Source organism: Cervus canadensis, chromosome 26, assembly GCF_019320065.1.
Source record: "Cervus canadensis isolate Bull #8, Minnesota chromosome 26, ASM1932006v1, whole genome shotgun sequence".
Taxonomy (NCBI): Eukaryota; Metazoa; Chordata; class Mammalia; order Artiodactyla; family Cervidae; genus Cervus; species Cervus canadensis.
The window spans coordinates 34,495,002-34,520,511 of NC_057411.1; the positions used below are offsets into that span (position 1 = coordinate 34,495,002).

Sequence of the window (25,510 nt, forward strand, 5' to 3'; positions counted from 1 at the left end):
GATTTTTTAACGCTGCACCACCAGGGAAGCCCTATGGATAAATTACTGTAGGTAAATTATTTCTTTAGGCCTGGTTTCCTTTCATGCAGAATTAGAGGAGAAACAGTTTTCTGACTGGATGGTGTGAGAATCCCAAATCTCCCCGGCAGTCCAGCAGGGATGCCCCTGAATGAAAAAGGCAGGCTCAGAGGAAGGACTCAGGTGCCTTCACAGGTCAAAGGGTCAAGTCTGCTTTAATCTGTAATTTATATATTGGGACTTTATGTAGGCTTCTATTTGCAGAATGCATTTCTGTTGCCTATTTAACAGAAGTCTGAGAAATTCACTGGACTAGGTGGTCTCTGTGGACACTGCTGCTGCTAAGTTGCTTCAGCTGTGCCTGACTCTTTGCGATTCTATGGACTGTAGCCTGCCAGGCTCCTCTGTCCATGAGATTCTCCAAAGAATACTGGAGTGAATTGTCCTGCCCTCCTCCAGGGGATCTTCCTGACCCAGGGATGGAATCTGCGTTTCTTATGTCTCCTGCATGGGCAGGCGGATTCTTTACAACTAGCGCCACCTGGGAAGCCCTTCTACATCCCCTGCCTGTTTCAAGAGTTCCAGTTATTCATCCAACAAGCAATTAGTGGGTGCTCCTACTGTTCTAGGCACTGGGCACTGCTTTTACGATTCTAGCTCAAGGTCGAGAAGGGAAGGAAAGCTAGGAGGTTTTTTTCCCATTTTCTGATTAAAATGTCAATAGATGAGGTGGACTAACTGAATATCTATGCTTCTACTGGCCGGTTTATCCATCCAACCATTATCAATCTTCTATTTATCATCATCTCTCTCAACTAATTCAAGAAAAAGCACCCAATTAGAAAGACAATACTGTTGGCAGCACTGAACTTAGAAAGTGCTGACATAGTGATTTGCTTCAGTGTTTTTCTTTTTCCATAGCTGCTTACCTTTCAAACAAGGGAATGGGGGAGAAAGGGACTAACATTCTTTGAGTTTTTATCATGTGCCAGGAAATTTATCAGTTTTGCCTCACATCAACCAAGTGAAGTTAAATTTCCCCCGCTGCGTTTAGCAGATAAGGAAACTACAGCTCTGAGTTTATGTAATTTTTATAGATCAAATATGTTGCATATGGATGATCCCATATAGTGTGTTACTATATATCAGAAATACGTTAGTGACTAGTGCAATCCAATGTTTTTCTAGTAGCCACATTTAAAAAACAGGTAAAATGAATTGCAATAACATATTTGACTCAATATACAAAAATGTGATTTCAGCTTGAAATCAGGAAATTACTAATGAGATATTTTGCACCTTGTATACTACGTCTTTGGAATCTGGTGTGTGTTTAACACTTACAGGACATCTCAATTAAGACAAGCCACGTGTCAAGTACGTGATCATCTCATGTGGCCGGTGGCTCCACTGGGCAGTAGAGCATACACAGCAGGCCACCAGTTAAGCCCGGAAATAACATCTTGCTGTTGTTGTTCAGTCGCTCAGTTGTGTCCAACTCTTTGTGACCCCACGGACTGCAGCACACCAGGCTTCCTTGTCCTTCACCATCTCCCGGAGCTTGCTCAAACTCATGTCCATTGAGTCGGTGATGCCATAGGAAGAACTAAAGTTTACATTTATTAGTTTAAAACATGATATTTAGGACCAGTGCCTATCTAATGTTATTATAAAGCCATATTATAATAACCTATTACCCATATCTATTTTTCTTTAATTATATATAATGTTTATTTATAAATGTTTATTTCTTATATATTATATATTATATAATATATATATAATGTTTATAAAATATAATTATATATATATATATGTAATGTTTACTTATTTTAATCATGTGTACATGAGAATCTGGGCTTCCCAGATGGCTTAGTTGGTAAAGAATCTGCCTGCAGTGCAGAAGACCTGGGTTCAATTCCTGAGTCAGGAAGATCCCCTGGAGAAGGAAATGGCAACCCACTCCAGTATTCTTGCCTGGAGAATTCCAAGGATAGAAGAGCCTGGCAGGCTATAGCTCGTGGGGTCGCAAAAGAGTCAGACACGACTAAACGACTAAACAACATGAAAATCTATATTTTTATTATGGTGCCTCACAGTGTAAATTTTTTAATGTGTTGTTGAACACCATTCATAATTTCTAACAGTGGCAATTAACCCTGGTTCTGGCATGTATTCAAATGTTAGCTCATTGATGTATGATAAACTACAAATATTTATGGAATGCCTACAGTGGGCTATGCTGGGGATATTTTAGTGGATAAGTTATCATGGCATCTGCTTTCAGACAGATGCTTCTGAAATCTACAAGATTATTTTTAGCCCCGTTTCAGAAACTGAACCACAGGAAGATTAGGTAACTGGGATATGTTAAAGGAGAGACTCAACCTCGGTGTTTCTGTCACCTGGACTTGCATTCTCAGCCACTGCTCCACTGGTACCAAGAGTTCAGAGGACAGGTCAACAGAGCTCAAATAATTGTTCTATTAGTTTATGTGTTGAAGCTGCAATAAATTACCACAAATTTAGTGGCTTGAAACAACACAACTGATCTTACAGTTCTGGAGGTCAGAAGTCCAAACTTAGTCTCATGGTGCTAAAGTCAAGGTGTCAGCAGGGTTGGGACCCTCAAGGGGCTCAGAGGGGATAAGCAGTGTCCTTGTCTTTCTCAGCTTCTAAAGGTCACCCACATTTCTTGGCTTGTGAACCCTCTATTGCCTCACTCTAACCTCTTGATTCTGTCATCACATCTCCTACTACTGACTTGACCTTCTTGCCTCCTTCTTGGAAAGACCCTTGTGATTACACTGCAGTTGCCTGGATAAACCAGGATAATCTCCCTGCATCAAGATCCTCCTCAATTATATCTGCAAAGCCCCCTTACCATATAAGGTGATATATTTTCTGGCTCTGGCATTAGGACATGGACATCTTTGGAGGGTTGTATTCAGCTTATTATTGTTATGGGCACCATATGGGTTAAAACTTGTGCTTTGAGAAAAAAAAGTCATGGTTGGGGTGGAAAAGGGAGTGCTTTCTAGTAACTGCATTTGCAAAGTATCTTTTCTGTACAGTTCAGTACTACAGCTTGGTATTAAGTTTGCTTCAGCTGCCATAACAAAAGCGTGGTTAAAAACCACATTCACTTTCTCATGTTCTGGAGGCCAGAGGTCTGAGGTCAAGGTGTTCAAAGGGCTGGTTTCTGAAGCCTCTCTCCTTGGCTTGTAGACGACCATCTTCTCCCTGTGCGTTCAGTCATCTCTCTGTGTGTCTCTGTGTGTATCCAGACTTCCTCTGAAAGGAACACCAGTCACAATGGTTTAGGGTTTACCCCAACAACCTCATTTTCACTTACTAACCTCTTTAAAGACCTTGTCACCAAATATGGTTATGTTCTGTGTTACTGAGGGTGGCTTACGACTTTACTATATAAATGGTAGGGCAAAACAATTCAGCCCTTAACAAGTTTTAACATATACCAAACTCTATCTAACGGGACCTTCCCGGGTGGCTCCTATGGTAAAGAATCTGCCTGCAATGCAGGAGACTCGTGTTTGATCCCTGGGTCGGGGAGATTCCCCCCCGGAGAAGACGAGTCACAGACAAGGCCAGATCATGGTGGGCTTGCCAGGTGACTAGACTTTTAGTTTGTACTTGGTGACTGGGAAGGTCCTGGAGGGTTCTGAGCAGAGTAATGACATGATCTGATAGAGGACTTAAAAAAATGATTCTGGCTCCTGTGTTGAGAATATTCTGGAGAAGGCAAGGAAAGAAATAGTTATTACACTTAACCAATATACCACTATCCTATAAATTACAATCAGCTAAGATAAAAAACAGAAACTGAAATAGTCCCTGGTGACTGCCTGCTCATTCTAGTCCCTATGGTTGCACACAGAGGCTTTGCAAATAAATGTCAGGGTTGAAAATAACACCAGTATGTACACGTAGAGTAGGTAAAAAAATAATTTATTTCCTTACTTAAATTCTCCTAAAATATAAAAACCAGAATGGTTTCCTGAATTACAGCTTTTGGCAGTAAGTAAAGGTCAATGCAAAGAACAATAAGCCCTGACTTTCTGTAGCAGCTTTTGTTTTTTCCCCTAAAAACAGAGTCTACTTTCCCAGAGACATTCATTTAGATGAGACATATGTGAGTTTTTATTGCTAAAGTGCTAAAAATCATATAATTCCTGTAACTCTAGATGAGGATTACAACAGCAAGAAAGCATTAATTTAAATACTCCTTGTCACTGCAAATCCTGAACAGTCCCTGGTTCCTGTGACAGGAGAAGAATCTGACATATACATATTTGAACTAAAATCTAGTCCAAAATCCTCTAAAACTTCATCTACTGGTCTGTAATTTAGTATCATACTATAAGACTTATTCAAATCTAATTATGTGGTAACAAGACCTGAAAGTGTTTTGTAAAAGTTTGTTTTAAAAATTCCTAGATAAACCTAATCTTAATTTTCTATTCTGTTTTCTATATTTTTCTTTGTTTCATCTGTCTCCTTTGCTTTCCACAAGTTCCCAAGGACAATCCCTAAAAAAATTATTAGTCCTACTGTTCGGTTGGAGGTGAACTTTTCCCAACAGTCTTCAGGTCTGTGAATGTCCAGAGTGTAAATCTAGGAGGAAAGAGACAATCTTGGTCTCAGCACCACAGATAAATATGTCACTATGAAGAAGATAATGTTGTAGAATTTTAAGCAATGGGAAGCCTTTAATGCACCTGAGAGTATTTCCCAACATAGAAAACAATCGACCATATCTTTAGATGGCTAGCCTCTAAGCTGTCCTAAAAACCAGCACTTGACAGGTGGAGGAACACTTGGAGAGGCAACGCATGCTATTTTTAGTTCTATTTAGAAAGTTCTTCCTTACACTGATTGATCTAAGATCTGCTTCCCCCAGCTCCTACCCTCCACTTTAGCTTTATTCTTTGGAGCAATGTTTCTCAACAGAAGAGCAAGTTACATTTGGGCAGGACAGTTCTCTACTGTGCAGGGCTGTCCAATGCATCGAGAGATAGTTAATGTACCTGGCCTTCACTCTGTTTACATCTTAGCATTCTGTTCTTATCTTGCCTTGGTCTCAATGCCAGTGGGACCTGAACATGTGAGTGATTAGTTTGCTAACCATCAACAGATGCCCACATTTAAAAAACATGGTTGTGTTGATCAGTTTGCTTTCAGAGTAATTCAACTCGAGGCACAACTTTAAGACATTGCTCAAAGTTTTCTAGACATGCATCAGAAATAATTCCAAGAAAATCAGAAGGAAAAAAGTATCTAGGTTTAGGTTTATACTGTTTCTCTAAAATAATACAGCTAGCTTTTTTATATGGCATACTGGGGCGGGGAAGGGACAGTCAATCGGTATAAACCAAGCAATTGTTTTAGGAAGTGTCTTGCTTGGTAAAACACAGAGGGCATTTGGTTTAAGTGATTTTTATAATTTATGCCAAGGGAAAAAGAGGGAAAGGAAAGAAAAAGACCAAACCTGGTGAGCCAGATGGGCTCCCACGGCAGCCAGGGCAGCGTAGTAGGGCGCAGTCTGGCCGCTGCTCACCCCCACCAGGCTCAGCGCCCCCAGCATGGCCACACTGAAGCCAGTGAGCCACTTCCTGGTGTCTTCACGGAACCGCAGTGCCGTGGACTTAAGCCCGATCAAAGCATCATCTTTCTTATCCTAACATTGGAGAGCAGTAAGAAATCGATTTTACTGAGATTTAATTCACATCCCACAAGGTTCACCATTTTTAAGTAGGTAATTCAGTGCCAGGGTGCGTGCTCAGTCACTTCAATCATAGCTGACTCTTGGCAACCCTATGGACTATAGCCCCCCTGGCTCCCCTGTCCATGGGATGCTCCAGGCAAGAGTAATGAAGTGGGTTGCCATGCCCTCCTCCAGGGCATCTTCCCGACCCAGGGATCGAACCCACATCTCCTGCATTGGCAGGTGGGTTCTTTACCATTAGGGCCACCTGAGAAGCCTGGTGCAACCACCACCACCGTCTAATTCCAGTAGAAACTGTGACTTAAAGACCACACAGGGACTCCCACGTGGTCCAGTGGTAAAGAACTCGCCTTCCAATGCAGGGGATATGGGTTCAATCCCTGGTTGGAGAACTAAGATCCCACATGCTGCAGAGCAACTAAGACTGTGTGCTGCAATAAGAGAGCCCGTGAGCCTCAACCAGAGAAACCCATGTGCCACAACAAAGACCCAACATAACGAAAAAATAAAAACATAAAAACCATGTAGATATACCGTAAGTTGTGAAAAATGACAGTAACTCAGAAACACAGTTGATCAAAAATGAATGTGCAGGCCAAACTGAAGTTAAATATTACTGCTAAAATGATGTTCCAGGTCTATTTCTATGTATCACTGTACTTTTACAATCCTATACTGACTTTTACTAAATTAGAAATCAAACTCAAGCCTAATTCTTCACACAGCTCTTCTTCACTTCTGAGTTCTCAAATCTTGATGATTTCCTATACATTTCAATCTTGCTAAAATCAAACATGTAGAAAAATAATCACTTGCTACCTAACCACATCCATTCAGATTTCACTTCCAGCTCAGTTTATTCCTTGCTTCTCCCGTCAAACCCTTCCTGTTTAAGTAGAGCTAGGTCTTGATGATACACTCACACATGGCAGACTGGTCTCCTCTAGCAACTTTATTTGTAAGCATTTCTATTTATTGTTGTAATCACGGTCATGTGACATTAGAGACTGCATGCAAAGCGGGCATGGAGGAAATGTACCTCAACATAATAAAGGTCATATAAGACAAACCCACAGCAAACATACTCAATGGTGAACATCTGAAAGCTGTCCTTCCAGGATCAGAAACCAGATAAGGATACCCATTCCTGCCACTTTTATTCAACATAGTACTGGAATTCCTTGCTAGAGCAGCTGAGCAAGAAAAAGAAAGAAAAGACACCCAAACTGGAAAGGAAGAAGTAAAACAATCACTATTTGCAGATGACATGGTTTCATATATAGAAAACCCTGAAGATGCTGCCAAAAAACTATTAGAAATTATAAACATGTACAGTAAAGCTGTAGGGGACCAATTTGATATATAAAAGCTTGTGTGTTTCTATACACTGAGCCTGCAGAAAGAGAAATTAAGAAAATAATCTCATTTACAGTCACAACAACAAAATACCTAGGAATAAATTTAACCATGGAGGTAAAAGACCTGTACTCTGAAAATATGAGATATTGTTAAAAGAAATGAAGACACAAAGAAGTGGAAAAATATTCCATGCTCATGGATTCAAAGAATTAAAATTACTAAAATATCCATACTTCCTAAAGTAATCTACAGTCAATCCAACCTCTTTCAAAATACCAACAACTTTCTTCATAGAAACAGAACAAAAAATCCTAAAATTTGTATGGGACTAAAAAAGACCCTAAAAAGCCAAAGCAATCTTGAGAAGAAAGAACAAAGCTGGAGGTATCATATATCCCGATTTCAAATTATACTACAAAGCTATCATAGTCAAAATCGCATGGTATTGGCAGAAAAACAGACACATATAGATCACTGGAAACAGAACTGAGAGCCCAGAAATAAGCTCACCTGTACATGGACAATTAATTTACAACAAAGGAGCAGAGAACATAAAATGGAAAAAACTTTCTTTAATAAATGGTGTTGGGAAAACTAGACAGCCATGTGCAAAAGGAATGAAACTAGACCACTATCTTATATCATACATAAAAATGAACTCAAAACGGATTAAAGATTTGAATGTTAAGACCTGAAGCCATAAAACTCATAGAAGAAAACATAGGCAGTACACTCCTGACAAACGTCAGTCTTAGTAATATCTTTCTGGATATATCTTCTCAGGTAAGCAAAACAAAAGCAGAAATAAATGAATAAGACTACATCAAACTAAAAAGCTTCTGCCCAGCAAAGGAAACCATCCACAAAGTCAAAGGACAAACTACCAAATGGGAGAAGATATCTGCAAATCATGTATCTGGTAAGGTGTTAATATTCAAAATATATAAAGAACTCAACAAAAAAAACTCTACTTAATAAATGGGCAAAGGGTCTAAACAGACATTGCCCTGAAGAGTTTTTCTAAAGAACACATACAGATGGCCAACAGGCATATGAAAAGATGTTCAGTATCATTAATCAATAGGGAAATGCAAACCAAAACCATGAAGAGAGATCACCTCATGCTTGTTAGAATGGCTATCAGAAAGACATGAAATAACAAGTGTTGACAGGGTGAGGGACAAAGAGGAGCCTTTGTGCACTGCTGGTGGGAATATAAATAGGTGCAGTCACTGCGGAAAAACAGCATGGAGATGTCTCAAAAAGTTAAGAACAGAACTACTGTATGATCCAACTATTCCACTTCTGGGTATCTACTAGAGACAACAAAAACACTAATTCAGGAAGATACCTATGTACCCCAATGTTTATCACAGCATTATATACAAGCTAAGATATGGAAGCAACCTAAGTGCCCATCAACAGATGAACTGACAAAGATGTGTTACAGCCATACAATGGAATACTATGTAGCCATAAAAAGATAAAATCTTGCCATTTGCAACAACATAGATGGATCTTGAGGGTATTATGCTAGATAAAATATTATATTAAATAAAAAGTCAGACAGAAGAAGACAAATACCATACAATTTCACTTACATGTGGTATATTAAAAAAATTAATGAACAAACAAAGCTAAACACAAAGATAGATACAGAGAACAGATTAGTGGTTACCAGAGGGGAAGGGGCTGTGGGGAGGGCAAAATAGATAAAGGGAGTCAGCAGTATGGAGACGGGTGGAAACTAAACTTTTGGTGGTCAGTGCCCTGAAGTGTACACAGAAGTCAAAATACAATGCTGTACAATGACACACACAACATGATAAACCAATTACCTCAATTTTTAAAAAAAGCCTAAAGAATAAACCTTTCCTTTTAACTTGCTTCTTAAAAGTTCTTTTAAAAAAAACAACAGTTAAACCAAAGTTACAAAAAAGGATATTTCTTTACCTGATGGGCATAGATAGTATCGTATATCAGAGTCCACATAATTCCAGAAAAATAAAGAGGAAGGCAAACAGATGGATCACAGGAGCCCTTGATAGCAGACCATCCAAGCAATGCTCCCCAATTAAAGGTCAACCCTACAATTAGTGAAACAGAAAGAGAAGAAAAGTCTAAATGTACTTCAGAATCCACAGGGAGCGAAGGAGGCAGCGGCACGTGTTAAGTGCTTCCATGTATTGGGCTCCGTGTGTGCTGTTTCCTCATGTTTCTTTCTTAAATTCCCCCAAGTGTCTATGGTAGTTATTAGCAACACTTTACAAAACAGGAAAACAGAACCCGAAAGGTTAATTAAAAATTACATTGCTAACAGAGAGAATAATACCCCATGATAAATAGGGGGTTCTGTGGGAAGAACATGTGTCCTACCTAGTAGAACGCCTGGCACAACCGATAGACAGACGCCTTAGGGTTTGCACTCAGGCCTGTCTGAGTCGGACTCCTGGGTCCTTTCCTTTATGGCTGCATTTCCCCTCCAAGTTACAGAAACAAGAGTACAGACAGGAGCACCGGTTCCTCACACCCTCTCTAAGGACTATAGACAAACATCCACAGGGCGACAACTGCTACATATCTGTGTGTCGGCCTAATCACTGCCCTCAGCTTTGGATCAGATACTGAACTGCCTGCTAGACGTCTCCAACCTGCAAGTCCCTCAGCAACGCTGACACGCGTGCTCTGTGGGACCAGACGAGAGGCACTTATCAGCTGAGGAAGAGGGATTCTAAGTGGAAACAGGCAACGTAGGAGGAAAAAAAAAGGGCATCTGAGAAAAGACGTCTGGGCCTCACTGAGTCTGAGGTACCTGAGGGACTTGCTCCTTAAAGATGGTGAACGTGTTTTGGTCCTTTTTATTTTTCTAGTACTTGGTGTGATTTCTGACACAAAGTAAGAGTTAGGGTTTCAATAAATACTTCAAGTAAATACACCAGCTTTCTTAATACTCTTCAAGATTATTCTAGGAATAGAAGAAAAAAATCTAGGAACAGTCATGTCTGCAATAGATTTTGACTTGCGTACCTATCTTCCTCTTTCTACCAACATATATTTGTTGATAACTGTGATGTGCCAAGTGCTATGTTAGATGCGGCGCCATCCATATATAAAGAATACTTTATCTTCTAGGCGTCTACAGTTTATTAATGGGGATAGAGGGCAGGCTCTCAGGATCTTCCTATTGAATTGCTGCTGCTGAAATGAGTAAGTGCCACATTAGAGTGCTATGAGAGAGACTGGCTAAGTCTAAGGAAGGCTTCACAGAGAGGGAAGAAGCGCTCACAAACTGACCCTAGTTCTCAAGTCCACAGCATCTTCAGGACATCCACATCAATCACCTGAAGAAACCGGTAGGCTCGAGGCAGCTAATTTTTTTCTTCATGACACACCCAGATTTTTAAGAACATTTCAGGAAATAATGATGATGACCTTGGTAAACGTCCAAGATTTTTTAGCCAATAAAAGCAGCTAACTGCCCTCTTTTAAAATATGAAAATCTATTCCTGGTTTGCAAAATTTCAAGACTGACCTGACATTTTATCTCTGTCACATTACACACACATGTGTATGATATTATATATAAAAGTATAGCTTGAGGGTATTGAAGGAGATACTTATGTAGTCATTTCAAGCTCACCCAAGGCTAACTGAGGCCAGTATGTAATTCGTTTCATTAGCGGGTAGGTGATGACAAGCAGTAGGGAGGCTGCTCCAAGAGCTATACTGAAATCAAGAAAAAAAAATTACAAAGATTAGTGTCACCGTCTCTTAAAAATCGCTAAAAGATAACAACAGTAACACTAATTAGGAAATGATTTATCTTGACTTACACCTTTTTATTTGGTAAAATTTTCTTCCTAGACCTTGATTCCTGAATTAATTCCTTTAATTAGTATAAAGGATGATCAGAAAATACCTGCAGTGCTATACACAGGGAGCTCAGCTCAGGGCTCTGTGAGGACCTGGGGGGGCGCAATGGGGGGCGGGGGTGAGAGGGAGGCTCGAGAGAGCGGGAATACACGTATACTCATGGCTGATTCGCATTGTTGTATGGCAGAAACTAACACGACACTGTAAGGCAATTATCCTCCAATTAAAACTAACTTAAAATATCTTCAGTGTTATAAACAACCAACCAAATAAGCACAGCTGACACACATATCGCTTTCACGTATTAGGACCACTCTAACCGCTCTACATATGTGAAGTCGTAATAATCTTCACCACAGCCCTAAGAGATGGGCAGTTCTATCCTGCTTGGTTGGTTGCTTTTTGTTTTGTTTTTTGGCAGATGGAAAAACTAAAGCACAAAGAGAAAGTAATTTGCCACGTGTTATAACAGCTGGTCAGCAGCAGGGTTGGACTCAGGCCTAAGGCATCTGGCCCCAGTATCCAACATATTCCCCATATGCTCAGTTCAGTCGCTCAGTCGTGTCCGACTCGTTGTGACCCCATGAACCGCAGCACGCCAGGCCTCCCTATCCATCACCAACTCCCGGAGTTTACTCAAACTCATGTCCATCGAGTCGGTGATGCCATCCAGCCATCTTATCCTCTGTCGTCCCCTGCTCCTCCTGCCCCCAATCCCTCCCAGCATTGGGGTCTTTTCCAATGAGTCAACTCTTCAGTTAGGCCCCACATGCCACTGCCTGTCTAAATTTCGCTTTAAAACATCGAGACAGCAGGTAAACTGAGATGTCCTAACAGAATGGGAGCCCAAATACCCCTCCCTGTATGCACTACAAGGCATTATTTCTCTGAAAGATAAGGTCACCTAGGAAAGGAGGACAACATCAGATGTTTTCAGGAGCTCACAGCTCACCTGGCATTACCCTCCAGGAATAACCTTTCAAAGTGTTATCACTCGACTGATAAGATATCACTTGACTTTCAGGATAAGATATGCAGTTAAGTCTAGCCTCCATATGCTTATTCGCTGAGCTCCTCCTCTTTTATGTCTTACTGAAGCACTATATGGTAAGCAGCCATCTGATACACAAAAGTTTAATTCTGTCTGTGTTTAAGAGGTACACAAATGAGTCCTTTTTTCTTCTGTCACTGATTAGGACTATGACTCTGGGAAAGACCCAGTTCCTCTTTTTGCAAAGTGAATACAATCATTCCTGCCTCTCCTGCCCCTACCACTTCAGAGACACTAGGTGGATTGGAAAAATTACACAAATGGGTTTATACACACACTCCCACGCATGCACCTGGAAAACCTAGGGAAGTGCCCTGAGTCCTTCAGGCAACACACAGTGCAAGTCCTAGAGGCGGTGTAGGATAAACGAAATTGCTGATTTCGTCATTCCTTTGGCTGAAAGCATTCCTGACTTTATGCAATATGCGGTGATTTACTTAGATTGTTAACTCAGACTGTTAAACAGATGCTTGATTAGGTAATGAACAACTCTGTGATTCAGGTATTTCAATTCTATCTTATATCTACTTCTGTACCAAGTGACAGATTTTATGCATGATTATGAAAAACACATTTACTGTACCTGTAGTAATTCAGACAGAGAAGAATGCCCAGGGCCAAGGTCAGCTGTCCTCCAAGAAAAACAAAGGACTGAAAAGTTGAAATGTCTCCAGCAGCTATTGGGCGACTTGCTGTTCTTGTAACCTTAACACATAAAACAGATCTCTTAGCGTTGAGAAATAGCTCAATTATTTACTTAAACATTGACTCAAATGACTGGCCCATGGTACCACTAAGACAGATACATGAATAAAAGGTGAAAACTGGAAGTACTGTCAAGAATCAAAGTTCCTATTTAAAACAGCTTTGAAAAGAACTAAAAAGTCCCACCCTTCATTCCTCTTTCTGTCGCCCATCCCCATCTACAAACAAAACAAAGCAACATCCTGATCTAACTATTTAGCTACCCAGCTTAGCAAGTATATGCTCAATTTTCAGAGAACAATGAGGGACAGAAATAACGGGACTGTCAGGAAAGGAAACTGCAGAGCATGTCAGATAAGGTGCTATCACGTGAATGCTATCATGATTATGGGAAGCACTGCAATCAGATGTCAGATATGAAGAAAGAAGACAGATTATCTGAGTCTGAAAGTGGGAATGGGACTTCCGTGGTGGTCCAGCGGCTAAGACTTCAAATTTCCAATGCAGGGAGCCACGGTTTGAAACCTTGTGATTATTCTAAACTTAACACAAATAAACAGCATAACCAAAATTTTCAGCACAGCTGGAAGTTGAGAACTCAGGATCTGGTATCAGAGAGCCTAGCATTTGAATCCAATTCCATCACTTATTGGCTCTGTGAATTCTGGCAAATTACTTGACCTCCCTCAGGTTTAGGTTACTGACTTACTAAAGGAAAAAGAAAAGAGAGGAAGAGGTAATAATAGCACCTACCTCACAGTGCAATGTCTGATGCCATAAATATTAACTATAATTAATATATTTTTGTATGACTTATATCAAGGGTTTAGCAAACTATGGCCTGTGAGCCAAATTCAACCTTCTGTTTTTATATGGCACTATGAGCTAAGAATGGCTTTTACTTTTTTTGATGATTGAAGGTAAATCAGATAAAGAGTAAAGTATTGTGCCACATGGAAGTAGGTTGAAATTTAAATTTCAGTGTCCACAAATAAAATTTTATTGAATCAGTGACACGCCCATTTTCTTACACACTGTATGTGTCTGCTTTCATGGTGCAACAGAATGCAGTAATTACAACAAAGACTACACGGTTCACAAAGCTAAAATATTTACTATTTGGTCCTTTACAGAAAAAATGTGCTGACCAGATTTAGAGCATGCCTCACTGTGCAATGAAATAGTTTGTCAGAAACTGTAATGATTCATCTTGGTTAGCACCAGAACTGAATATTTTATCCTCAATTTGGTTCTTGTAGTTTCAAGTGGAAATAATATTTATGTTTTTATATTTGAGTTAGGATATTATGCTTATTCCTGCCAGTAGTTGAGTGTTACAGTATGCTACTTAATCTAAGAGTTATATTCGCATTGCATTGTTGAATCCTTATAACAACTGTTTTTAGCCACTCGAAGTTCTTGCCCCTTCTAAGTTTCAGGAAACAGACAGAGAGGCTCAGTAACTTCCCAAGGTCACAGATATGAAGGTGGCACAGTCAGTCCAGTCCCACCAACCACGGTACTCATCACAAGGTTACACTGCCCTTTCAGTACGATGGAAACTGCCTGGCTAACTAAACGTGAGAGCTGAAAATAAGGCACCCATGAAAAGACTAAAAACGATGTAACATGAGATTTAAAAACACATCTATGAAACTAGCATGCTCACAGCTGACAAAACCAAATCATTAACACCTGTGCACTGAGATTTTTTGGACATAATGTTTATCACATGACTAGCAGACTGCATACCTCCTCAACAAAACACATTTAACCCATACAACCTGATAGCAATTCACTTATCATTTAATGTATTAGCAATCTACTTAGTCATCTACTACATTAACCAAATGGAGAAGGAAATGGCAACCCACTGCAGTATTCTTACCTGGAGAACTCCACAGACAGAGAAGCCTAGCGAGCTACAGTCTATGGGGTTGCAAAGAGTCGGACACAACTAAGCGACCAACACACACACCTATTAAGCAAAACCTTCAGCCATAAACATATACTTAAGGATATACAGCCTTTAAGAAACTGTAAGGTAAGCATGACAATTTGACCAAGCTTTTTAACCCACTCCCTCAAAAAGATGCTCATAACATTTTAAAATTCATGTTAGCAAAACCACAGCTATAAAACACTCACTTAAGTGTTCTGCTGTATGTCAACATAGACTCTAGATTCTTCTAATCAGTGAAAAATGGCATGGGGGAGATGTAAGATATCTAATCAGTTCCCTTTTATCTAGGGAGGAAAAAAAAATCACTTAAGAGAAAACTAAAATGGCTCCATTTTGTTAATTTTAGAAGTAGAAAAAGTTGGTTGGTTTGATTATGTTATTTTAAAGTTAATCATGTTATTTTTTAATTAAATTTTTAATTAAATTTATTTTTGGAGATAATCTGTGGATTAATATGCAATTAAAAAAAAAATCCCTGTATTTTAAGAAATATAGAAAGCCTATGTATCCATTACCCAGTTTCCTCCAAGGGGAACATTCTGCAAAGCTTTACACTATCACAATCAGGAAACTGACACCAAGCTGCTCTAAATGTGTTCAATAATTATTCTGAAGGGATATACACTAGAAGCCTCATTCACATGGTTATACAGAATGAAAAACCGACCAGGATGTGCAAACCCCCAACTTTCCAATTAAGAGAGTATGCATCGCTTGGCATGGATCAAGGCATCCCAACTGGGTCAGTGAGACAGAGATGCCTTTACTGGGCATCACGTGACTCTCTGCCACTGTCCTACCCTCCAGCCACACACACAAACCCACAGTTGCAGCCATCAAGCATCACAGACTTTAGCTCACAGCTGTGCCTCTGGATCTGCTATTCCCTCTGCCTAGGGTGACCTTCACCTTCCAGCCAGCCTTTATTTTTGGCATCTTATTCTGTCATAGTTTGAAGGTCACCTTACCCTACCTGAAAAAGTTCTCTCTAACCCTGTCCATGATGCTTTATGGACACCATCTCCTGATAGCTAATAGTACTAAACTGAAGTCAGCAATGTTATCTTTCATCCACGCAATCCCAGAATCTGTCACTGTGTCTCATTCACAGTGGGTATTTGATAAATGTTTTTGTATTAAAAAATATACTAATGTGAACTAAAAATTATAGGTGTGCTTTACTTAAGGAAAACTCACACTTACAGGAAAGGCAAACCTGGGAAGATTATTCACGTTATGTGTTATATGATTATTTACTTTACATAATTCATCCTGGATTTCTTACAAAGTGAAAGTTTACTTGATTATTTACTCAAGCATTTAATGAGCTTGTACTTGTTATAGTATGGCTACTGGAATAAAAGGCAAACAAAATGGACCTTTCCCTTGAGAAAATAAATATAATGTATCAAGTTTTAAATGAAGTTTTCTCTGGGGGCTTGGGGAAGGTGGATAAGGAAGACTGGCATTTTCTATCCTTTCTAATTTTTATACTGAGTGTTTCGTAGTAAGCATGTATTGTTTTTTCTAAGGAGAAAAAAAAGATGAAATTATGTTTTGCAGATGCTAGTAGGGCTGCCTTGGTTCATTTAAACTAAGGTTTGATTTACATAGGAATAGTTATGGTCCCCAAAGTTCTCAAAGGAAGGGCTGACAGTTCTTTCAGACACCCACGGGTTCAGGATGGAATTTTCAATCTCACTTCCAATATCCTTACTCTGCCCTTCCAAGTTTGAATTTATGCTGTGAAGAGGAAGTGCACACGCCCCCGCTGCCCCGCTCCTGGGTTGAGAAAGGCAGCTCCCCGCGCTTGGCAGCAGCAGCTGTTCAGAGGATACCGGCACTTGTCCTGCTGATTTCAGCGAGGACACTGGGTGACCCCGTCCCTTTATGCGGCGTCCAAAAGGCAGGCCACGGTCTTACTCTGCAGAACTGAGAGGAGCCCCTCTGTGCCCTTCTGGGACGAATCTACCTTTTTATCAAAGTCCTGGTCCCACATGTCGTTAATGGTGCAGCCGGCTCCACGCATCAGAACAGCTCCTGTGCCAAACAGGGATAACATGTACCAATCTGGGAGACAGCCTGGGTCCGCCGCCAGACCGATGCTCCAAGTACACGGCAGATATAGCAGCCAGGTTCCTGAGCAAAAATAGAGAGACAAACAAGGGTACAGATTCAAGGTAGTTAACTGCTTTCATTTGCTTGAACGCTGCCTCCAAAAGAAGTAAGGAACACAAAGGCAAAAGCACATGACGAAACTGGGAAAAGAAACTTGAAACTCATGTCACAGAGGACTATTCTCCGATATGTAGGGTTCCCAGAAACTGGACAGACATCAACAGCCCAACTGAAAAAAATGGACCAAAAACATAATGGAAAATGCAAATGGCTTTTCTACCAATGAAAAGATACTCAACCTGATAAATACACATCAAAATTACATTGAGATAATATTTTTCACCTATCAGCTTGACAAAACCCAAAGTCTGACACATACTCTGGGGATTTGGATACTCATGTATTTCTGATGAGGTTACCAATGATCCTATGGAGGGCAAGCTGAGAATTTTTACTATATATGTGTGAGTACGTGTATATATAGGCACATGCATACACATATTAAACAAATATATACATTTGAATGTGTGTTCACTATGCCAGGAAGGACACATTAGAAAGTAACAAATGCTTTCAGGGAAGAGAACTGGTAGGGAAAGAGGAGTAGAAGATGTAGTTTTCACTTTACACCCTTGTACCTTTTGAATCATGTCATATGCATTATTATATGCATGTATTACCTGCTCAAAAAAGTGAATAAAACTTTATTTATTGTTGTTAACACAATATAATAAAATGACTTGGGGAGAGAGGGATTAACCTTTTTTTTAAAAAAATATTTTGCTAGAACAATACATGCACAAATGTGAGTAGTTCTGGTACTCAGCTCCTAAACTAGACGAAATTAAGCTAAAACCAAGGAGATCATCGGGATGGAGATTTCACACATGGACTTTAGCAGATATCCTATGATCAAAAGAACAGATATCCTATTTTCAAAAGAAAATTTTTCAACGACTGTTTGGATATAGTGACTATTAGATAAGTTCTAAGCTTTCCTTTCCTATTGAGAAATATAAGAGTACAACACCCCCCCTCCCCAATCCCTCAAATGTGTCCCTCTGGCATGAGGATTAGTTTAGGCTGATTACCTTTAAGAAACAGAAGACTGAGGAAGTTTTCTTGTCATAGAATAGCGCTATCATCACATAACTGAAAAAATATGGGCTAGGTGTGCTGCGGGACACTTGCTAGGGCCGGGAGACCAGAAATAACTGTTTACTGAACATTTGCTTTTCCATCTCCAGTGAATTATCTTCCTCCCTACCCCTCTGAGGTCCCAAACCACTACCTGCAATATCCTGCCATGTCTTTAGCTGAAGATGGTATTTAAGATGAGGATATTTTGACCATTTTGGTGAGTTGCTCAGTCTTCTTGGGTCTCTCTCCAGCATTCATACAATTAAACTTTTGCTTGATTTATCTCCTATTAATCTGTCTCATGTCAACTTAATTCTTAGACTTAGAAGAGTGGAGGGTAATTTCTTCCTCCTCAAAAAGTGAAACAGGACATGTGACTAAAGAAATCAGATGCTGCATGAAAATGGTCAGATGACAACGCCCTTAGGATCATGTTTAAGCCTCATTAAATTTAAGCTTTAGTCATTTGCAAATATTTATAAAGCGCATGCTTTGTACCAGAGATGTTCCAGGAATTGGGAATACAATGGTGACTAAGAGAGAGATGGTTTCTGCCTTCGTGCAGCTTGTAAATCAAAAGGGAGAAACCCAGCTAAACAAACAATAACAATAAAATAGACCAATTCAACAACAGGGCAAGTGCAGGATCCTACAAAGGCATAAAATAGTGCCACCCAAATTAACTGGGGACGGAGCAGGGAAAAATGAGGAAAGCTTTCCCCAAAGGGGCTTAAACACACACTGCAGCAAAGGCAAGGAGAGGCTAGAACACAGGAAGGAGCCGTCTAGAGCGGAATTCAGGTGGCCCGGAGACCCACACTCAGCGTGTCCCATCTCAAACAGTACCAACGACAACGTTCGGCACATGTGCGTGAAGTGTCAGGCACGGCTCCTGATGCTCTCTCTATACAAACTCGTTTAATCGTCAAAGACACCCTCATAAAGCAGGCACTATTACTACTCCCATTTCACAGATGAGGAAACAGATGCAGAGAGGTTAAGTAATACACAGTGGGTGGTTTCAGCACTTCCTTTTCCCTGCACCTACCAGTAGAGTTCAGAGGGACAGGAGTGGCTAGCTGAACCTGTTCTGATAGAGAAGAAAGGACGCTACTTCACAGGCATTTTCCTGGTGCAGTAAGAACTGAAGGTTTCACTTAAAAAAGAATTCTAAAGACAAAGTTGTGTAATCACCTATAGCATTTCATGTTGGTGTCAAGATTTCCTTGGCAGTAAGTCTGTGTTATAGGTTCTGCATGCATGGATGGGAAGCTGTAGGGTACTCCTACAGATGAGGAAGGTTTCTCTAGTGAAGGTTCTAGTGTCTGCTCCTAGCAAGTGATACCAGACACTCAAGTATATTAAATCTGAACGTTCAGTCTTTCTTATCTACAAAAGAGATGAAAGAACATCTACCTCTTAGAGTTGTTATGACAATGCTAAGGACAGTGGTAATGAAAAACAATCACAAATTCAGTGTTTACCTGCTACAGGTGCTGTCATATAATACTTTTGATTCTCACAATAAACATATGTGGTAGGCTATTATACTTACTTAACAAACACAGAAACTGAAGCATTGAGAAAGTAATCTGCCCAAGGCCACATCGACAGACCTAGCCAAACCTGAACTGAAAGAGTGAGTCGCTCAGTCGTGTCTGACTCTCTGTGACCCCATGGACTGTAGCCCACCAGGCTCCTCTGTCCATGGAATTCTCCAGGCAAGAATATTGGAGTGGGTTGCCATTCCCTTCTCCAGGGGAATCTTTCTGACCCAGGGATTGAACCCAGGTCTCTTGCACTGCAAGCAGATTCCTTACCTTCTGAGGCCCTAGGCAGCATATTAAAAAGCAGAGATAACACTTTGCTGACACAGGTCCGTGGAGTCAAAGCTATGGTTTTTCCAGTAGTCATTTACGGGTGTGAGAGTTGGACCATAAAGAAGGCTGAGTGCTGAAGAACTGAAGCTTTCAAACTGGTGTTGGAGAAGACTCTTGAGAGTCTCTTGGACTGCAAGGAGATCCAACCAGTCAATCCTAAAGGAAATCAACCTTGGATATTCATTAGAAGGGCTGATGCTGAAGCTGAAACTCCAGTGCTTTGGCCACCTGATGGGAAGAGCTGACTCACTGGAAAAGACTCTGATGCTGGGAAAGACTAAAGGCAAAAGGAGAAGGGGGCGGCAGAAGATGAGATGGTTAGATAGCATCACGAACTCAATGCACATGAATTTGAGAAAACTCTGGCAGATAGTGAAGGACAGGGGAGTCTGGTGAGCTGCAGTTCATGGGGGTCACAAACAGTCCAACACAACTTAGTGACTGAACAACAACATAGACAAAACATGGCAGAATCAGTGTAGCTGGAATTCAAGTCCAGGCAGTTTGCCTCCAGACTATCACTCTGGATATCTAAATCTCTGCATAACCATGAATTCTTTTTTCTCCTTTTGCCCTCCTGATACTCAGCAATGTGTTTCTGTCTTCCCTATGACACTTTAGCGATTGATTATCAACATGATATTTTCACTCTGTTCTCTCCCATGAAGAAAGATAGTGAGGATACAAATAGGTTTTAAAAAGATATATTCATTACAGAAAAAGTAAAAGCTTTCTGCACAACAATGTGACTGTACTTAGTCCCACTGAACTGTACAGTTAAATATGGTTAAAATAGTATGATTTATGTAATGTGACTTTTACCACAATACAATTTTTTTAAAAAAAGAAAAAGTAAAAACTCTCTGGGAAATTACAAACAAATTGAGCAAGCATTCTTTTTTTTTTTTTTTTTTTTTGAGCAAGCATTCTTAAAGGTGATGAGTGGACCAGAGAGCTTGTATAAACTTGAGTCTAAGATTCATGTACTAATAGACACTCTCTTCAAGACAACACCAACAGCCACAAATGCAGTAAAACCAGTTATACCACCAATTTAGAGGAAAGAGCGCCACCTGCTGAAACCTCCTGAAATAATGGAGTCTGTGACATAGTTGTAGGAAGTTGTAATCCCTTCTGAAAAACAGTGAAACCCACTTTTTAACAAGAGCAAACTTCAGCAAATTAAAACATCACACATAGGGGCTTCCCTGGTGGCTCAGTGGTAAAGAATCCACCTACTAACGCAGGAGACATGGGTTCGATCCCTAATCCAGGAAGATCCCACATGCCACAGAGCAACTACGCCTGTGCGCCACAACCATTGACCCTATGCTCTAGAGCCCGAGAACTCCCACTACTGAGCCCACGTGCTGCATCTACTGAAGTCTGTGGGCCTAGAGCCTGTGCTCTGCAACAAGAGAAGCCAGCACAGCAAGAAGCCCACGTACCACAACCAGAGAGAAGGCCCTGCTCGCTGCAACTAGAGAAAAACCCACGCAGCAACCAAGACCCAGCACGGTCAAAAATAAATAAAATTATAAAACCATACACATAATACACACAAAAGAAGAACGTAAGTAAAGAAAAATCAAATCTGGAATTCTACTACTGTCAATTTATTATTCTTGGCAAACAGTAGGGGCTCAAAAAAATGCTTGCTGAATGAATTCTAATAGTACTGAGACTGCCCGGGTGGGGCTAGTGGTAAAGAACCTGCCTGCCAATGCAGGAGATGTAAGAGACCTGGGTTCGACCCCTGAGTTGGGAAGATCCCCTGCAGGAGGGCATGGCAACCCACTCCAATATTCTTGCCTGGAGAATCCCATGGACAGAGGAGCCTGGCAGGCTATGGTCTACAGGTTCACAAAAAGTCAGACATGACTGACACGACTTAGCACACAGCACAGTACTGAGACTGTTACTAGGTTGTCTGAAAAGTCCTACAGTCATCTTATTTAGAACCAAAGCAAGCAGGCAGGTATCCTCCTAACAAACCTAATACTATTTACCCAATCTTCTCCAATTCCAATTTCTCAAGTAATGGCTAACGTTCTCGTACATTTATTATGTCAAGCACTGTTCTAAGGACTTGACACTTATTAACAAACTCTCACGACAACTTTACAAAGTCAGTATTCTTAGTATTTTCATTTTACAGATGAGACATGAAGGCCCAGAGGGGTAAAGTAACTTAACCAGAGGTCCCTCAAATGAGCAGAGTGAAGACTCAAAGAAGTCTTGTTATGCCCGATGTCCCAATCCCCGAGCGGGAATAGAGAAGGCCTCCAAGACAATGCAACTCGCAGAAAGGGAAGTTTATTACTGACTCGAGCCAGGACTCTCTGCTGCAACCAACGCAGTGGTGTGGGTCAGAGAGCCCTGGGCCCAAGCTGTTACACAAATTTATAGGGTGAGAAGCAGATTGGTTACACGTCTGCAAAGCAATTTCATTGGTCAAAACTTTCCTGCGCGCGGGAATTTCCTGGGAGTTTCTGCCCCCGTTCCTAATTGGCAAACAGCGGTCAGTATTAAGTGAAAGCTAATTGGTCCTAATTGGCAAACAGCGGTCAGTGTTAAGTGAAAGCTAATTGGTTGTATCCAGGTGGCCTGATAATCTTACCAAGTAGGAAGGCCTACTCTCGCCTCACAGTCTGGCTCGAGTTTTATCATATATAAACCCTTTACAGTCTTATTATGTGGTCCAGCTTCTAAGGGAAAAGCCAAAGATTTCTGGAAATGGGACTTAGAGCAATTGCTGATATTAGATGCCCATAAGCCTACACTACGGCTCTGTGACATAGATCCCAACAATAGAATAACAACGATTAGGCTTCAGGTTAGAACTAGGCTTAAAATTTTATGCCTATCAACTTGAATCTGGCCCCAAAACGTCATGGGTCATGATGGCAGGACTGTGCCTATCATTTAATTGACTTTTACACTTTAATTGCTGATTGTTATAAATGCTTAGTGCTCTGATCTCAAATGATAGTGCATAAATCTAGAATACAAAAAACAAGGCCTAATTTGGGGGTCTTAGCTGAGCAAAGGTGGCATGACTATATCTAGACATTTGAATGTATTTACCATCCACTGCAATGGTACATGCCGTCAGCCAGATTACCTAGAGTTCAACCTCCACCCCTCCCTCTCCTCTGTCCATTCTTATTCTGTCCAGCTCTTAACCAGCCTTGATGCCCACTATTCTCTATGCTCAACTGGGGTTCCAGACGAGCTTATGTCCTTAGTGTACCAACACTGTACCCTTGAGTCATTGCAAAAATAATTCCCCCACCAATGTGGAACTCTTTCCTCCTCTGCAAGATCTACCTGTCCTTTGAGGCAGGGGTCCCCAGTCTCTGGGATCTAATGCCTGATGACCTGAGGTGAAGCTGATGTCAGAATTATAGAAATAAAGTACAGAATAAGTGTAATGCACTTGAAAAACGAAGTGAAAGTGAAAGTTGCTCAGCTGTGTCCAACTCTTTGCAACCCCATGGACTAAACAGTCCATGGAATTATCCAGGCAAGAATACTGGAGTGGGTAGCCCTTCCCTTCTCCAGGGGATCTTCCCAATCCAGGGATCGAAACCAGGTCCCCACATTGCAGCTGGATTCTTTACCAGCTGAGCCACCAGGGAAGCCCAAAATGCACTTGAAGCATCCCCAAACCATGCCACTCTCCCACAACCCCCAACATTGGGAAAAACTGTCTTTCTCGAAACCAGTCCCTGATGCCAAAAATGTTGGGGACTACTGCTTTGAGGTACACTTTCTTCTCAACTTTTTCCAGCAATGAAGATCCACAATAATTACTCTTTTCCTGCTGTACTTACTATCTGTATCACTTATATTTGATCCCATACTTTCCCAACTCACCCAATACTTTTTTTTTTAAACTAGACTGGGAGTTCTTTGAAAGGACAAAGTTACCACAGCTCTTTCTACCCCTAAGGCTAGGCGATGCTGTAGGACTTCAACCTTTCAATACTACTGCCAGACTCTTCTAGACATTAGAAATAAAAGTCCCATATAAGTGGAGTTTATGCTGTATTGGAAAAGTGTATCAACCAATAAATGTATAAGGCTAGCGGCGAAGGTTATGAAGAAAAATGAGAGGAAAAGAGAGAGACTGAAGTGAAAGGTGAATACGTTACACAAAAAAGTCAAGGAAATCCTGCCTTAGGAGGCGACCGTGAGCTGATTAGTAGTACACAAGTGCAATGCCTGCAGCATTCGAATGAATTAAATCTTTGTGCTACAAACAGTGTAGGGCAAAGAGCTAGGAAACTCAGCATCATCCGGTCTGGCTCTCCAAAGAGCCTTGGTTTCCTCTGCATTTGTTGTGGGGGCCTTGCAGCATTATGGAAAAGATGAAACATAATGAATGTGGAAGTGCTTGCACACTGTAAATCTGCGCAAATGCAGGGATGCGGGCACGGAATTACCGCTCGATTCACAACTTACAAACACGGTCTGTGGAATGAGCGGAGTTTCTGCCCCGCTCCGGTGCTCAGGATTCAGGGAGGCGTGACAGCCGGCCGGGCACTTCGGAGATCGCCCTGTTCGGCTTTCTCGAGGGTAACGAGCACCTGGAGGCCAAGCCCCGGCTTTCGGGCTTCATTTTCACGACGCCCGCAGCCCCCGGACCGCCGCGTCCGTCCGCACTCACCTATGGGCTTGTCCAACCGCATGAGGCGCAGGTAGGGCTGCAGAGGGCGGGGCGCCGAGTTCACAACCGCGGCTGCAGACAGGCTCAGCGGACGCCTGCGCGGCCCCCGCCCGGCCGACGGCTGCCAGTCCGCCGCGTGGGGCCCGCGGGACGCGTGCACCAGGGCCAGGGAGCGGCCGCGCGCGCCCCACAGCCATGCCTGCTTCCCAGCCCGCAGGGCCCGCGCGAGTCCCGCGCTGCCCACGCCTAGCATGGCGCTCGGGAGATCCTGGACCCGCAGGGGCCTGACGTCATTCCCGAGCGTCAGGTCAGCGGCAGGCTGCGCGGTGACGTCAGCGGGATGACCGTCCGCGTCGGTCCGGCCCCACGGCCCAGTGGCCTGCCTGATCCTTTCGAGTAACGTGAAATGGAACGTGTCGCGGTCACCTAGTGCTGTGAAGGAGTTCCTCAGAGAAAGGAATTCCTGGTATCAAAATACGTAGCAGTTATATAGGGAAAAGTAAAATAAAACCACCTGAGAAAAATCTACTGAAGCCCAATACTGGTTTGCAGTAGCAACGGTTTCTTTTTTAAAGCTAAAAGGTCACCAAGCGGCCAAAAGCCAAGAATGTAAACTAAAGCTATATTCAGGGTTAAGGGACATTCATTGCGCAAATGAAAACCTTAAATTTGATAGTCAATTCAGAGTTCGTATAACCCAGAGGCAGCGAGTGTATGGGGTCCTGTGAGCTTGCTGCTGGAACATCTGGTCTGAGCACTTCTCCTAGTCAACTCCTGGGGGGCGCTGTGTCCAGGCCCCTTGACAGGCACTTTACATGTATTATCCCATTTAATCATTACTGAGTGACTGTGGGCAAGTCTCGCGTTTGAATTTTAGTGTTCTGGGGAATTAGGTTAGTCTTTAAGTGCCTATCTTTAAAACCCCGATCAGTAGTTCAGTGATATCTTGAGTCTCCAGTGGTGGTGGCCTAGGAAATAGTCCTTA

The 25,510-nt window shown here is 41.5% G+C and overlaps 1 protein-coding gene across 4 annotated transcripts; it reads right to left on the minus strand.

Annotated features, from left to right (window-relative positions):
- Nucleotides 1–464: 464 nt before the first annotated feature.
- On the minus strand, nt 465–24,818 carry COQ2 (coenzyme Q2, polyprenyltransferase). 4 transcript variants are annotated; one of them, XM_043448105.1, is made up of 8 exons: nt 24,526–24,818; nt 16,688–16,854; nt 12,631–12,752; nt 10,764–10,849; nt 9,077–9,210; nt 5,528–5,716; nt 4,591–4,653; nt 2,034–3,312 (listed from the first exon to the last, which is right to left on the minus strand). In XM_043448105.1, the coding sequence occupies exons 1-8, from the start codon at nt 24,776–24,778 to the stop codon at nt 3,274–3,276; spliced, it is 1,053 nt and encodes a 350-aa protein (XP_043304040.1). In that variant the 5' UTR covers nt 24,779–24,818; the 3' UTR covers nt 2,034–3,273. The 4 variants fall into 4 exon arrangements, with proteins under 4 accessions (XP_043304041.1, XP_043304040.1, XP_043304037.1 ...); XM_043448102.1 differs by lacking the exon at nt 2,034–3,312 and adding an exon at nt 3,382–3,771; XM_043448103.1 differs by lacking the exon at nt 2,034–3,312 and having other exon boundaries at nt 3,971–4,653.
- Nucleotides 24,819–25,510: the final 692 nt, after the last annotated feature.

Bases quoted from the DNA above. Each gene is read 5' to 3' on its own strand.
- COQ2 (XM_043448102.1), bottom strand. From the start codon at position 24,778: ATGCTAGGCGTGGGCAGCGCGGGACTCGCGCGGGCCCTGCGGGCTGGG. The intron at 16,855-24,525 runs GTGAGTGCGGAC...ATTTTTGCTCAG, and splicing joins GCGGTTGGACAAGCCCATAG to GAACCTGGCTGCTATATCTG. The intron at 5,717-9,076 runs GTAAAGAAATAT...CTCCAATGTTAG, and splicing joins ATACTATCTATGCCCATCAG to GATAAGAAAGATGATGCTTT.